The sequence below is a fragment of the Squalius cephalus genome (assembly GCF_949319135.1).
Source record: "Squalius cephalus genome assembly, chromosome: 3".
Lineage (NCBI taxonomy): Eukaryota > Metazoa > Chordata > Actinopteri > Cypriniformes > Leuciscidae > Squalius > Squalius cephalus.
The window spans coordinates 27,777,351-27,790,680 of record NC_137124.1 but is presented as its reverse complement, the minus strand read 5'-3'; the positions used below and the strand labels follow the sequence as shown (position 1 = coordinate 27,790,680).

At 37.3% G+C, this 13,330-nt stretch overlaps 1 protein-coding gene across 1 annotated transcript in view; it reads right to left on the bottom strand.

Annotated features, from left to right (window-relative positions):
• The window catches only part of ptprn2 (protein tyrosine phosphatase receptor type N2), a 278,997-nt gene that overhangs the window by 237,748 nt on the left and 27,919 nt on the right, over nt 1-13,330 (bottom strand). Inside the window, exon 2 of the mRNA XM_079865630.1 lies at nt 1,241-1,291. Coding sequence (XP_079721756.1) covers nt 1,241-1,291 — 51 coding nt within the window. The remainder of the gene's footprint in view (nt 1-1,240; nt 1,292-13,330) is intronic.

Below are 13,330 nucleotides of genomic sequence, written 5' to 3'. Positions count from 1 at the left end.
CAGGAAAAATAACCCCCCAAAAACTACTGCAAAAACAAATATGCCAAATACCACAAAGTATTTTTTTATTGAAGTGCAAATAGGTAGGCAGTTCATGTAGGAACAAAGTGTTTCTGCGACATTTAAAAAAAAAAAAAATCCCTGTATACAAAAATAATAATTTAACTGTAAAATAAAGGAAGAAATAATACATATTGCACTATTTTAAATAAACCTGTATAGAAATATCATTACTAATGTTGGCAAATAAATAAATAAAAATGCCATATATCCCCCAAAAACTGCACAACTGTAGAGTAAAACATTAATTAAAAAAAAAGTGATACAAATGCATCTAAAAATTGACATGACTGTAACAAAATCACACTGTCTGGGGCCTCTGGAGAACTCAGAACAACTGCTAGCATAAAGTTTAAGGTAAAAATAACTGCCATTAAATTACAGTATCTTACTACTATGCAATTAGATAAACTGTTCATTCATCACATCACTTTACCTCTGTCTTTATCCACCTTTATCCTCTTCTCTTCTTTTTGGCACTGTATCTATAGCAGAATAGGTAGGCTAAAGCTAATTTATAATGTGTCATGTAAATTCGGCCATCCGTCACAATCAGGAAACTTTCACCGTGTCTAGACCTGGCGCGAGCTGCCAGGCCCGTTTCTACAGGGGAGCATGTTAAGTGCGAGTGTGTTAAGCGATAAAGCAAAAATAAGCGTTAAAGCAATTGTGATAAGCGTTAAAGCAATGCGGCGAGAGGCGACGCTACAGAAAAAATTACCAACAACAACTGATCGCGCGCGCGCTGTTTCTGACGCACTTCAAGCACTCGCTGGGCGGGGAAAGATTGATGTGCCTGACCGGACTCGGGGGACTTGGTTGAATGAGACAACACGCGAGGGGAGGGGGAACAAAAGCAAGGAGGCGGAGGAGGGCGGGGGCGAGCACAGCACAGAGAAGGCAAACAAGCAAAGTGGCGAAATCAGAATTAAACATAAACAATATATCGATATATAGGATATGTCAAAATCCATATCGAGTTTAAAAAATATCTCGATATATCGTAAATATCGAGATATCACCCACCCCTACATGAGATCATAACAAAAAAAAAGAAAGATAGTTAAACTCTGTGCAGCTCATTGTAGGTAGTAGAGTGACAGCTCGTTTTGGAAGAGACTTTTTTGCAGTTCAAATTAAAAGAATACTTGGTGCAAAACGTAATATTTTTACGACTCACCGTTGATGCAGACTTCATACGACTCACATACCACATCTTCAAACAGACAACCTGTGAAAAAAACAAAACAAAAAAAAAATCATCATTGGAATGGAAAGCCATAGTGAAAAGTGTGAGGGAATTCATAAAAACGGTTTGTTCAGCCCCTCAGTTTTCTGCTGATCAGTATTTGGAATGCAACCTGCAAATAATCAGCCATGTACGACTTCTAATTAGCAGGACTTCTAATTTGTCCAGTAAACAACGTTTGAAATAACCTTATTTAAAAAAAAAAAAAAAAAAAAAAAGGCTTTGGTGCAACACTAGATGGCTGTCACTTTTAGCGCATGCAACAACACGATTGCGAGTGTGATATTGTTTCCAGTAGCTATACAATAGTTCAATAAACAAGTTAGTATTGAGTAACTTACATTTTAGAAGCAATATCATCAATCTATTTTGCTTCACCAGCACAAAAATATTCTCGTCGCTTGATAAACTTAAGGTTGAGCCACTGTAGTCACTTGGACTATTTTAACAATGTCTTTACTAACCTTTCTGGGCCAGCAGATGTAATTACCTAGCAGCCTATGAAGGAATGAGCCAGCTCTCAGATTTCATCAAAAATATCTTAATTTGTGTTCCGAAGATGAACGAAAGTCTTACGGGGTTGGAACAACATGAGGATGAATAATTACTGACATAATTTTCATTTTTGGGTGAACTAACCCTTTAATGGTTCAGTGCAAAAAGCAGCTCTTGATTCTATTCATTGACCTCAATATAGAGTCATTCAATAATTCAGAAATAACGAAAAAAGAAAAAACAAAAAGTTGTTGTAATTATAGAGGACATCATTTCTAGAGAGATGAGGCAGGATTAGATGTGAACACAGACTGCTGAGGCTGAATCGACCAGAACATAAACTGTGACACAAAACAGTTTGCCGTCTCCATGGAGACAGGACTGAAAGGGAGCTCTTAGGTGACAAGAGGAAAGATTACAAAGCTTTGTACATGTGCCAATGTGTGTGTGTGTCCGTGCACATGGCCAAGGGACTCTTTAGCAGCTGTCCTTTGATAAAGCACAAGGGAAAGACAAATGTCCCTGACGGGGAGAGAGAGAGTGAGAGAGAGAGAGAGAGAGAGAGAGAGAGAGAGAGAGAGAGAGAGAGAGAGAGAGAGAGAGAGAGAAAATCAGAGCTCTCATTTTGCCTTTCCCTTTTTCATTACCACATACATTTATTACATTGTTCACAGTAGAGAAATGTTTCATTTTTTCCTCCTTTCTCAAGCCTCTGAGATGACTTTATAACCTACACATTTGCTTTATTATCTGTATTTCTCTTTTCCTGTCTGTATGCCCTCACAGCTGTCATTAGTGTAAAAATCGTAATTCATGAAAGAGCCAAGGTTCATGTCACTGTTGCCGACCCAAAAATAAAGAATCAACAAACTAGAGCAAAATAAAGTCTGCGAAACACCTATCTACTCAGAAAATCATCCTAAAAGATATTAGAGTTGAAGTGAATTGTAGCTATTGGCATGCTGAATCAGAAAGCTGGCTGTAATAAATGGCCTGTCAATGGTGGGGGGAGAGTCAGGGGAAGATTCTATTAAACATGAAGACAGTCCCACACTAAACTCTGCTCTACACACTGTTTAAAGCTCTGTAATTACTCCTGGGCACTCAAGTCTTATCAAACCACTCAGCCTCTTTTATTAGAACTTGTCAGAATTCTCATCAGCATTCCATATTAATTACCCCCGTTCCTCACACCGACGTCTGTCTGGATAAAGCGCGTTCTGCCTGCTCCTAGCTCCTAAATCAGGTCGACAAAACCATTTGTTATCTCGGAAGAGTGTCCACTCACGCAGGCCGGCCTGTGCTTGTTGGCTCCTGAGGTTGACTAAAAGGAAACATAATTAAACAGTAATAGCTTTTTTTTTCTTTTCTTCATCATAGGGAAGACAAGGGTCTCCCATCGCACAGCGCACTAAAGAGAAACACTTTGGCAATAGATTACCATGTTCCACACTTGTTTTGTGCATGTTAGAAATTGTCAGTAACAATACTATATAATGAGAAGACAATATGTAAGGTATCATTATTTTTTGGGGGTGATTATGACTAAATAAACCCAGACATGATTATCAAGGTATTATAATATAATTAAAGCTTTTGCTAAGAAAACAAATGTCCAGACCACGTACAAATCAATTGGTCTAGCAACAAGAATTTAGTATTATTAATACTGAAGTCCTATGAGCTCATTTTTCACTTTCACTACAAACGATACATGAGACGCAAGCCACAAGGGACATGAATTTTGAGAAATTGAGCCCTCCCTCGATATTGGGTCTACATCAACTGTCTACTGCATAATAAAACAAAAAGTATTTTTCATATGCATTTTTCCCATTGGAATAAAAAGTTTAAAAAGCTATAAGCCATGAACCAAATCAACCAGCTATAAGGTGAATCACAACATTACAAACTGATGTACAAAGTATTTGAAAATCTGTGAAAAGACAAAGGTACAAGACTGTGTGCTTAATGAGGGAATAAACTAAAGCCTTGTGAATGACTGATGAAATGTTGATTATACATACTGAAAAAATATATTGTTTATTGCGAGATATGCATACAAATATTTAGGTATAAATATATTTAGAGTGTAGGGAGAATGACTCTATTACATCAATCGCAGTGCTTCATGGGAGTGGGCGGGCACTTAAGAGTTGTCTTGGTGCAAATTGCTTGTTTAAATCCTCTTATTGATGGAGAGTTTTAACAAAATCATGGGTAATGCTGTTTTTCATCAGGAACTTCATTGTTAAAGTCGGCATGAAATGAAAGCTGTGATAGTCTTTTCTTCCCTATTGTGACGTATATCCGAGCAAAATGGCTTGTGGAATGAGAAAAAAATGTAGGGCAGGACTTGAGTTTGTCCATCAAGAATTGGTTGGATTGTTAGATTATTGTGGTTTGCTATTGGTGTGATCTCATGTGAGTGACAGGCTTTCTCGTTTTCGTGCCATTAAACACGTTATCAGAGAAGAGATGTCAAGAGGGAGGGAAAGTTATTTTGATTATAATAATGCACAGTTAAATCATATAATAAAAATAAGAATTGTCCATTTTGATTTCATGGTGAATTTAAACAAGTTTATACTGATGATTAACAACTTCATGGCTCACAGTAGGTCTGTCCATAAAGGTTTAAGTTATTGTTAAAAAATCAATTCCCCTGGAGAAAATTTATGTGATTTTTTTACCTCCAGAACTTGACTGCTGACTTTCAACATCATGCTTTCAGACATGACTGTTGCAGTAATTTAGGAGGAGCTGTTTGTCGATTTAAAGTATTCATTAAACACAAGTTTCAATGGAGATGACAAACCCTGAGATGCCATTTGCATCAGCACGGTGTCACACAGAAAGATCAAAATACATTTTAAACAAACATTTAATTAATTCTACAGTTATCTTTGTCTAGCTCTACACTCTAGTACAGATTTTGTGCTTGAGTCTGATGAAAATTTCCTTCTTACTCTGAGCCATAGGAAGCACACCAGGTGCTGAGTACATCTGAGTCTTCACCCCTCCCATAGAAAGATGCTTTGACTGAAGCCTACAGGCTGACATCTTTATGAAGAATCCATTTTAACCCACCCACTACTCACACAGTGCCTCATTTCCCCAGAGGTTCAGTCTTTGAGGATGAACAACAACAGCAGTGTATGTGAAGCCTCATTCTATGGTGATTAAAGCAAGCCTGCAGAACTGCATACTGAATGATGATGGTATGAATTAGGGTTGGAAGATTTATACACACGTCTTTTATGGATATCCAATGCCTTTTAATGCTAAATAATTGTTTATATATTATGACTCTGGTGCAAATTTTTATTTATTTTTTTGCATTACATACTAATTCTACCATCTTAACTACATGTGGTGTGGAAATGGATTTTGGTGAGGTTAAAAATAACCGGTGCCAAGTGACCTGAATTCTGAAAAATTAATTCACATCACTATGATCCATGGAGGATAGGGGATTCTATTCACTTATGACTGTACTTGTTTAATCATTTTTCTCCTGGTATCATTGTAGACACTGTAGATGTAAATTAAACTAACTGCTATATAATTACAAATTCTGTCATTCTCAGCATATTTACGACGTGGTAGCACTATTGGTATGAATATGACATTCATCAACCAACAGCTTGTTGCGCTCTAGAAATATTTAATAAGTGGAACATTATATAGTCTACTATATTTATGGAAGTGTTGAATATATGTTCCTTATACCATTTTATTGTAAACTTACATGGCAAATCATTGTATGACTTACTGTATGAAGTACCAAAAATATTCAGGTCCACATACAGTATGTTAATATGTTATAATTACCCACTCTAATATTTGTAAATTCTTTTACACTTAAAGATGACTTGAATTTTAAGCATAAAATCATTTTGAACTTGAGCTTCGGACAAGCAGTGGTCATGAATGACGACTACAGGTAAAAATGTCATGGATCCTTTGGAATTATATGGATTTCTTCTTGAACCACAGAAGCAATAAAAGCATACTCTTTGTGTTTTAGTTTGTTATAAAACTTTCTTCATTCAATACTATGTTATGGATTAGGGTCAGATCTAAGGAGCTACTGATGTTGATATCCAAAATGATTTATAAACTCAATCTGAGAAATGCTATATTGCTTTAAATATGCTAAAATTCTTAAATAGTTCAAGAAAGAGTCTAGATGTTTTATTCTACCAACAAGTAGAAGCCGACTTGTCATCTTTCAGGGTCACTTCATCCTGACGATCCTTCAAATTTGGCCAATGAATATACGAAAGGGTACATATTTTTACTATAGCCTAAGTTACAAATATCCTCCCTTTAAAGAACAAAGGCGTCTCTTTTAAGATACTACCCTAGTGACAAGCTGCTGTACCCTCAATTTTTTAAAGGAGTCATAACCTAGTCTTAATTTGGATACCTACTGCTGTATTATAGTCTTTCATGCCCTTCTAAAAAAGAAAAGTGGGAAAAAAATAAAAACAGAGCTCCTAAAACCTTTATTTCTGAAGGCATTATTGTCTCGCGAGATCTGATGCGATGTTTTGGCTGTCGTGGACGTAGAGTCCATTCCCCGTGTTTACCTTGAAGCTAACGTTACATACAATAGCCGCATTAGTAGTTAGCTGCTGTTTGTTACACACAGTAGAGCAATAAAAACAGTCTTACCGTTTCAATTTCAGGCAAGTCCCGGATGGTTGGAATGGCACCTTTTTTCAAACGGAGCTTCGTGGCCAACTTCGCCTGATATTGGCCCAAATTTGTGAATGATTCCGGCGTAAAATGTTTAGCGCAGACACCGAACAATAAGCCAGTTGAAAGTGTTGCTGGGACAGCGTCATTAAAAATGAATTTTATCCACTGGTCCCTGATAGTTTGGTCCGTTTTTGGTATAGAAAACACATTCGCATGTTGTTTCTGGCAGTCAACCACAGAGCAACTCACGTGTGCACTCGGTTTCTCCATCTTTCGCGACTGAACTGAATATGAGGGGGAGAGGGGAAGGGCGGGCTTCCTGCTGCGGTGTCCATATATGGTATATCCTGCCCCGTCTTGACGTCAAGACGGGGCTGAAATCAAAATCTCGTTTTTTAGTGCGCGTGCACGTGGGCTATTTTACAAACCCTGAGGTAAACACAAACGCTTCACTTTTAAATATCGGCTTCCCGGCCAGTGTATAATCATTATGCAATCATAACATACATTGATTCTCGTGGAAAAGGGAAATTTGCAGGTTATGACTCCTTTAATATCCTTACTGGAGGAATGATATGTAACAGTTTAGGTGTGTACCAATCATACAAAACATTTAATTAAGAGACACTATCTCTTCTCTTGTTATCTTACATCAATCGTGACATATGCCAAGGGCACAACTCTCATTCTTCAACCTTATGTTGGCTTGTTTTCGGATTCACACTGTCCCTTGGTGTACCTTACTGAATGAGCTTTTAGGTAAAGCAAAGAGGCATATAAAGAAAAGACAGAAAGGGAGAGAGGAAGGGGCTGCAGAGAGAGGGAAAGGGGAAATGAGAGTGGAATGGAAAAGAAGCAGTGTTGTTTGCAGCTGCATACTCTGCCACACAGACAGGGTACATGACCTCAGTGTAAATTAATAGCGCATCTTGAATAGGAGAGTTTTGTGCTCACTGAGTCTCATTAAAAGCCACCTCAGTCAAGGTGAAGGCAAAAAAAAAAACACATTTAATAACACAATGAAAAGCGAGAACAAAAAGTCATAGCTAAAAAAACATTTTTTAAAGATACACTATGTAACTTTTTTGGTTCAAAATGAACAAAATTTAAATATTAAGACAATACATTACCAATCCTTCTCCCAAACCATGTTTTTGTCTTACCCTGATTCACTATGGTAAGCCTATTATAAGTGTTATATTTTAGACCTGTCGGAGCATGTAAAAATAAATTGTGTACATACTGTATGTCACTTGTCCGCGCGTGTCTTGTCATTTCTATAAACAGAGAAAAGTTGCTCCTGCTACTTAGCTGCATGTATGGTGTGGAAGTGTCATAGGTTATTTGTCACAACAAGTGAGAAAGAAAACAGAGGAGAGTCCACTGGCAAAAAGAGAGAACGCAACAGAGGATAGCGAGAAGAGAGGGATTTGAAATGTTATAAAAGTACACAGAGATGCCGTTTTTATTACTCAACATGTGAGTAAGGTATTTTATTGAACAGATAAATTGCCATATAGCTCTCTAGTGTTCATTGTATTCATTGTTACTGAAAGAACAGTGGCAGGAGTTCTTGCAGAGACTTGTACCTCAGAGAACTGCCCTGGTTGTTTCTTGTTTTGCTTTTTAAGGTGTTGATTGTAAAGAATGTGTACTAGAGAGAACATTGCCACCCTGAACCAGGATCCATCACTGATGACAACCACAGCAGAACATTAAAAAGTTTAGTGGTGACAAATTATAACAGTTACACAGTTAAATTATAACACTACCAGAATGAAACTCCCAAATGACAATTATTTTTTATTATACGTATTTGCAAATCATGCATATATTTAATTCTCAAAAGAAAATCAGAAAATGATATAGAGTGAGCCCTCTATCCTCAAAAGAGGATAATTACTTAATTAAGAATCAATTATATCAATCGCCAAAGAACAATACTCCCAATAAGTCAGGTCCTTCTACTTTTTTATGCTTTAGTATATAAAAAAGTAAGCAGTTTTGTACATCTGTACTTATAAATTTAGTTAAATTTAAACTGGAGTGATAGTTAATCAGGGTCTCTTTAACTCTTTAAATCTTTATGATGATTTATGCATTTCTTCCACCCTTAGTCAGAACCACGTTATTTAAATATTTGCTTTGCTTTTTCTTTGGTCATGAATTTTCTAAAAAGTGGCAACCCAAAAGGATACAAAGCAATCTCAAAAGAACAAAACAGTATAAAAACAATTGCACATGTAAATTTCCTTGGTAATTGAAGCAAATAAAAACAATAAGTACAATTCTCTATGGGAGTTCAAACTGATTAAATTGCTGCTAGTGGGCATGTACATGTATCGTTCGCCTTTTCTTGATGAGTATGAAACTGCATGAACATTATACTCATCTTCAAATGTTTTAAACTTGTTCTGCAGAATAGTTTGAATTAAAGCAAACAATTGTGAGAGAAATTCATGCATTTCTCATATATATATCATATATTCTCAATGAAAGGAGAAATGCATGAATTTCTCTCACAATTGTGTGTATATATATATATATATATATATATATATATATATATATATATATATAAATTAGGGTAAATTAGGGAATGAACTTGCGCTCCCGGGGGCAGTTCAGTGAAAAGAGTAGGCGTGTTCCGGCGCAAACGTTCCCTGATGCTATTTTGCAGTTCCAGAAAACAATTCCGCCACAGACCAGGAAAAACCTACTCTAAAGTCAGTGGTGGTTATTCAGATGCTATTTTAAGGGAGCATGCTTGGCCATAATGTAGCGTGTGCACAACACGCATACACTTAGCTTCTCTCATCTACACAGATGCAGCAGTTGCCATTTTTGCAAACCATACATAATTACAAGGAAAAATATTCCACACGAGGGAAATCATTGTGGTGTGAAGATGTGAAAAAATAGGCATAAATCTAGCTTACACATTTACCCAAATTATTATGACGAGAACGTCAGTCTCCTCGGCTGTGAACCGCTCCTGGCGTGCGCCTGGCAAATCCGCCGTTATAATAGCAATCCGCCATGAAACAATCGCGCCTGCTGAGATAACGCTCTGATTGGTTTACTTCACGTTACGCCCAAACCACACCTATGAGTAATGTAGCTACTTCAGACCGACCCATTTTAGATTTGCGAGATCCTCCCACAAAGTTACTTGCGCTTCGCGCTTGATACTTGCGTTTCAGATCGTTAAAATAGGGCCCAGTATCTCACGAAAGTGAGTACACCCCTCACATTTCAGCAAACATTTTAGTATATCTTCTCAAGGGACAATACTATAGAAATGAAACTTGGATATATTTTAGAGTAGTCATTGTGCTGCTTGTATAGCAGTATATATTTACTGTCCTCTAAAAATAACTCAACATACAGCTAGTGGTGCACGATATATCGGCCGCCGATATAATATCGGCCGATATGGTCATTTTTTTACACATCGGTATCGTTCCGATGTCAAAATATGGCCGATGTGAACAGGCCGATATTTGACGTGTGAAGTTGACGTAGAGAACGCGCCTGAGAGAAATACACATTTCATACAGATGACATAAGCAGAGAACAGTCTGTTTTCTTTTTCGTTTTGAATTGTTCTGTTTAAAAATAGACGTTTCAAGCTTTCTATATATGTCTCAGGTCTGTGAGGCAGGTAGGTTTCGGTTCATTTATGAGATGCGCTCCAGGTTCACGCGCGCGCCGTCGCCTCCATGTCCTGATTAAATATTTTCTACTATATTTACTTATTTAAATCGATGAAACGTTGATCAAAATTAAGATACAATTAATACAAAACGAAATTAAATTTAAAGACAGGCTTTGTGCTTTCTGCTTGAGGTCTCTGTGAAAATTTTAAAGGAGTTTTTAAGTGCCGCTTTCAGAGCGCTCACGTCCGTAACGGAGAACTGGTCCGTCCGTAACATTGTTAATGCAGTCCAGTGCGAATATGTTTTTTTCCTCTTCATGACACATTTTTGACTGATCGTTTTTTGACTCATAGATATTTGAATATATTGCTTGATATTTGATACCCGTTCGAATTTGATTTTTCTCAAAAGTGACAGCACGTGTGATTTGTGGATTACTGATAAGCGCGAGTGGAGAAACAGGCGTTTATTTATTCATTCTCAGTGTTGAGAAACGTAGCCTTCATGTGTTATTGTGTTAATAATAACTAAAGTAGCCTACCTAATTATGTTACATATTTATTTTGTATGAAAACTAGCGCGTTCGTTACTTATGGATTAAAAAAATAGGCTACCGTTGTATCAGTGCTGCGCGAGCTCTCTCACACAAACACCGACGCGCGCACACAGAGAGAGAAGATAATTGTAAAATGAAAAATTGACGGGCTAAGTTTAAATTTTGTTCTTGCTTGTTTGTTTTTTTTCTGTCAAAATGTCAGAAAGCATTTTGTATTATCTATCCGTGTTTTTAAAATTCGTTAAATGACGGCCGTTTTACTGTTAACACAGCCCATAGGCCTATGGGATTCGTCTTATAGCATACTTGTTATTATTTTTAGAATAAGTGATTCGTTATGCTATTATTGGACTCCTGTCTATTCATTGTCAACTGTTTTCTATAAATATGTTTGTATTGGCTAACATTTGTTCAGCTAATGCGTGTCCTGTTTAAAATGTGCAATGTTCAAACGCAAAGACAGCACGTCACAAGAAGCCCTTTTCTCTGTGGTATTTTTTAGTATCATATTTGGATATTGGAATAATAAATGAAGTAGCCTATCTTAATTGTACACAATGGTCCTGTTTTTTGGGGGGTTTTTTTCTAAGGGTTTCTTAATTTTAGACAAGTTGACCAGCACACATTATATGCAATGCAATATAATGCATGTGTGTCGTATGTGTGACATATTTTGCACACAGGTAAAGGTGCCCAATATCAGTCATTTCTAAAGTAAAAAAAAATGTGTTTTGGAAAATAGCTCTTTATTTGATAATCATTAAAATTTGTTTTCTATACAGAGATATCGACATCGGTAAATATCGGTATCGGCCATAACAGCAATATTAATATCGGTTATCGGTATCGGCCACAATTTTCACATCGGTGCATCATTACATACAGCCATTATTGTCAAAATAGCTGGCAACAAAAGTGAGAACACCCTAAGTGAACATGACAAAACTGTGTCCAAAGTGTCAATATTTTGTGTGAGCACCATTGTTATCTAGCACTGCCTTAATCCTCCTAGGCATGGAATTCACCAGAGCTACACAGTAGGGCTGCACGATTAATCGGAAAAAAAAAATCACGATCTCGATTCAAACATAAATGCGATCTCATTTCTTAATGATGGCGATTCACTTCCGTGTATTTCCCTGCATTCAGATCTCTGCAGAAAAAGCAGCCAATTGCAATTCCCTTGTTGTACAGCCTACTGAAGTTAATGAAAAGTGTATGATAATAATAATATTCAAGTTGTACCGGCAAAAGTGCGTGTTCAGTGCTGTTCGCGAGTGTCACGAGTCACCACAGCAATCAACTAACCGCTTGCGTTTCTGTGGTAATCTAATAGTTACAGCTCCTGCACTGGATTCAAGCAGCTGCAGCTTGTTTAAGGTAATGGCGAAAACCATTTAGAACAGCAGCGAAAATGTAAAAGTAGGCTATATAAACTTTAATATATCCTTTTATTGAAACGGGTGCTTTGCTGTCCTTTTACTTACACTTTTGCGCAGAGACAATTTTATGTCCTATAAATGTGTCGTATTTTTGATAATCTGCGCAGATTTCAGTTGATGATTCTGTTTAAAGTTATTAATAACAAATCATGGATGAAAGAGAAAGAAAAGAGCAGAATGTGCTTTATATCGAAAATAAATATTAAAAGCGCGATAAGTCGCGAAAGAGAACTGAATTATAATGACAGGATGCTGTACGCGCGCTCCGAGCGCAACACGGACAAGCAGTCTTTGTCTCCGGTTTCGCGTTTAAACGGCCAAATAAACACAGAAATATTTCAAAATGCCAAGTCGAGTATTCCCGTAAACACAGTAGATGTAAGTACTATGTACATTCTGTGCCAATTGGAGCAAAATGCACAGGTTCTATTTAGTTATTTTTATTTAGGCTATTATTGTATATGTTAATGTTCTCTTATGTTCAACAACATAAAGCTTTAAAATTATTCACTTTAAGGGGTCTAAAATAAAGAAAAGAGACCATTTTTGTTACTCCTGCACTTAATTATACTGAATGTCCTTTGTTTTTTTGTTGTTGTTTTTTTTGTACTTGAGTGCAATCAATTTTGGTTGAAAAAATGAGAATCGTGTAAGAGAATCGTGATCTCAATTCCCATGGAGAAAAATCGGGATTCACATTTTAACAAGAATCGTGCAGCCCTACTACACAGGTTGTTGCTGGGATCCTCTTCCACTCCTCCATAATGACATCATGGAGCTGCTGGCTGTTAGACACATGGCACTTCTCCACCTTCCACTTGAGGATTCCCCACAGGTGCTCAAGAGGGTTCAGGTCTGGAGAAATACTTGGCCACTCCATCACCTTCAGCTTCCTCAGCAAGGCAGTTGTCATCTTGGCGGTGTGTTTGGGGCCGTTATCATTCAATTCGGCACAGTTTCTAAAGGGAGGACATCATGTTCTGCTTCAGAATATCACAGTACATGTTGGAATCCATGTTTTCCTCAATGAAGCGCAGCTCCCCAGTACCAGGAGCACTCATGCAGCCCCAGACCATGATGCTACCACCACTATGCTTGACTGTAGGCAAGACACAATTTTCTTGGTACTCCTTACCAGGGCGTAGCCACACATGCTGGACAC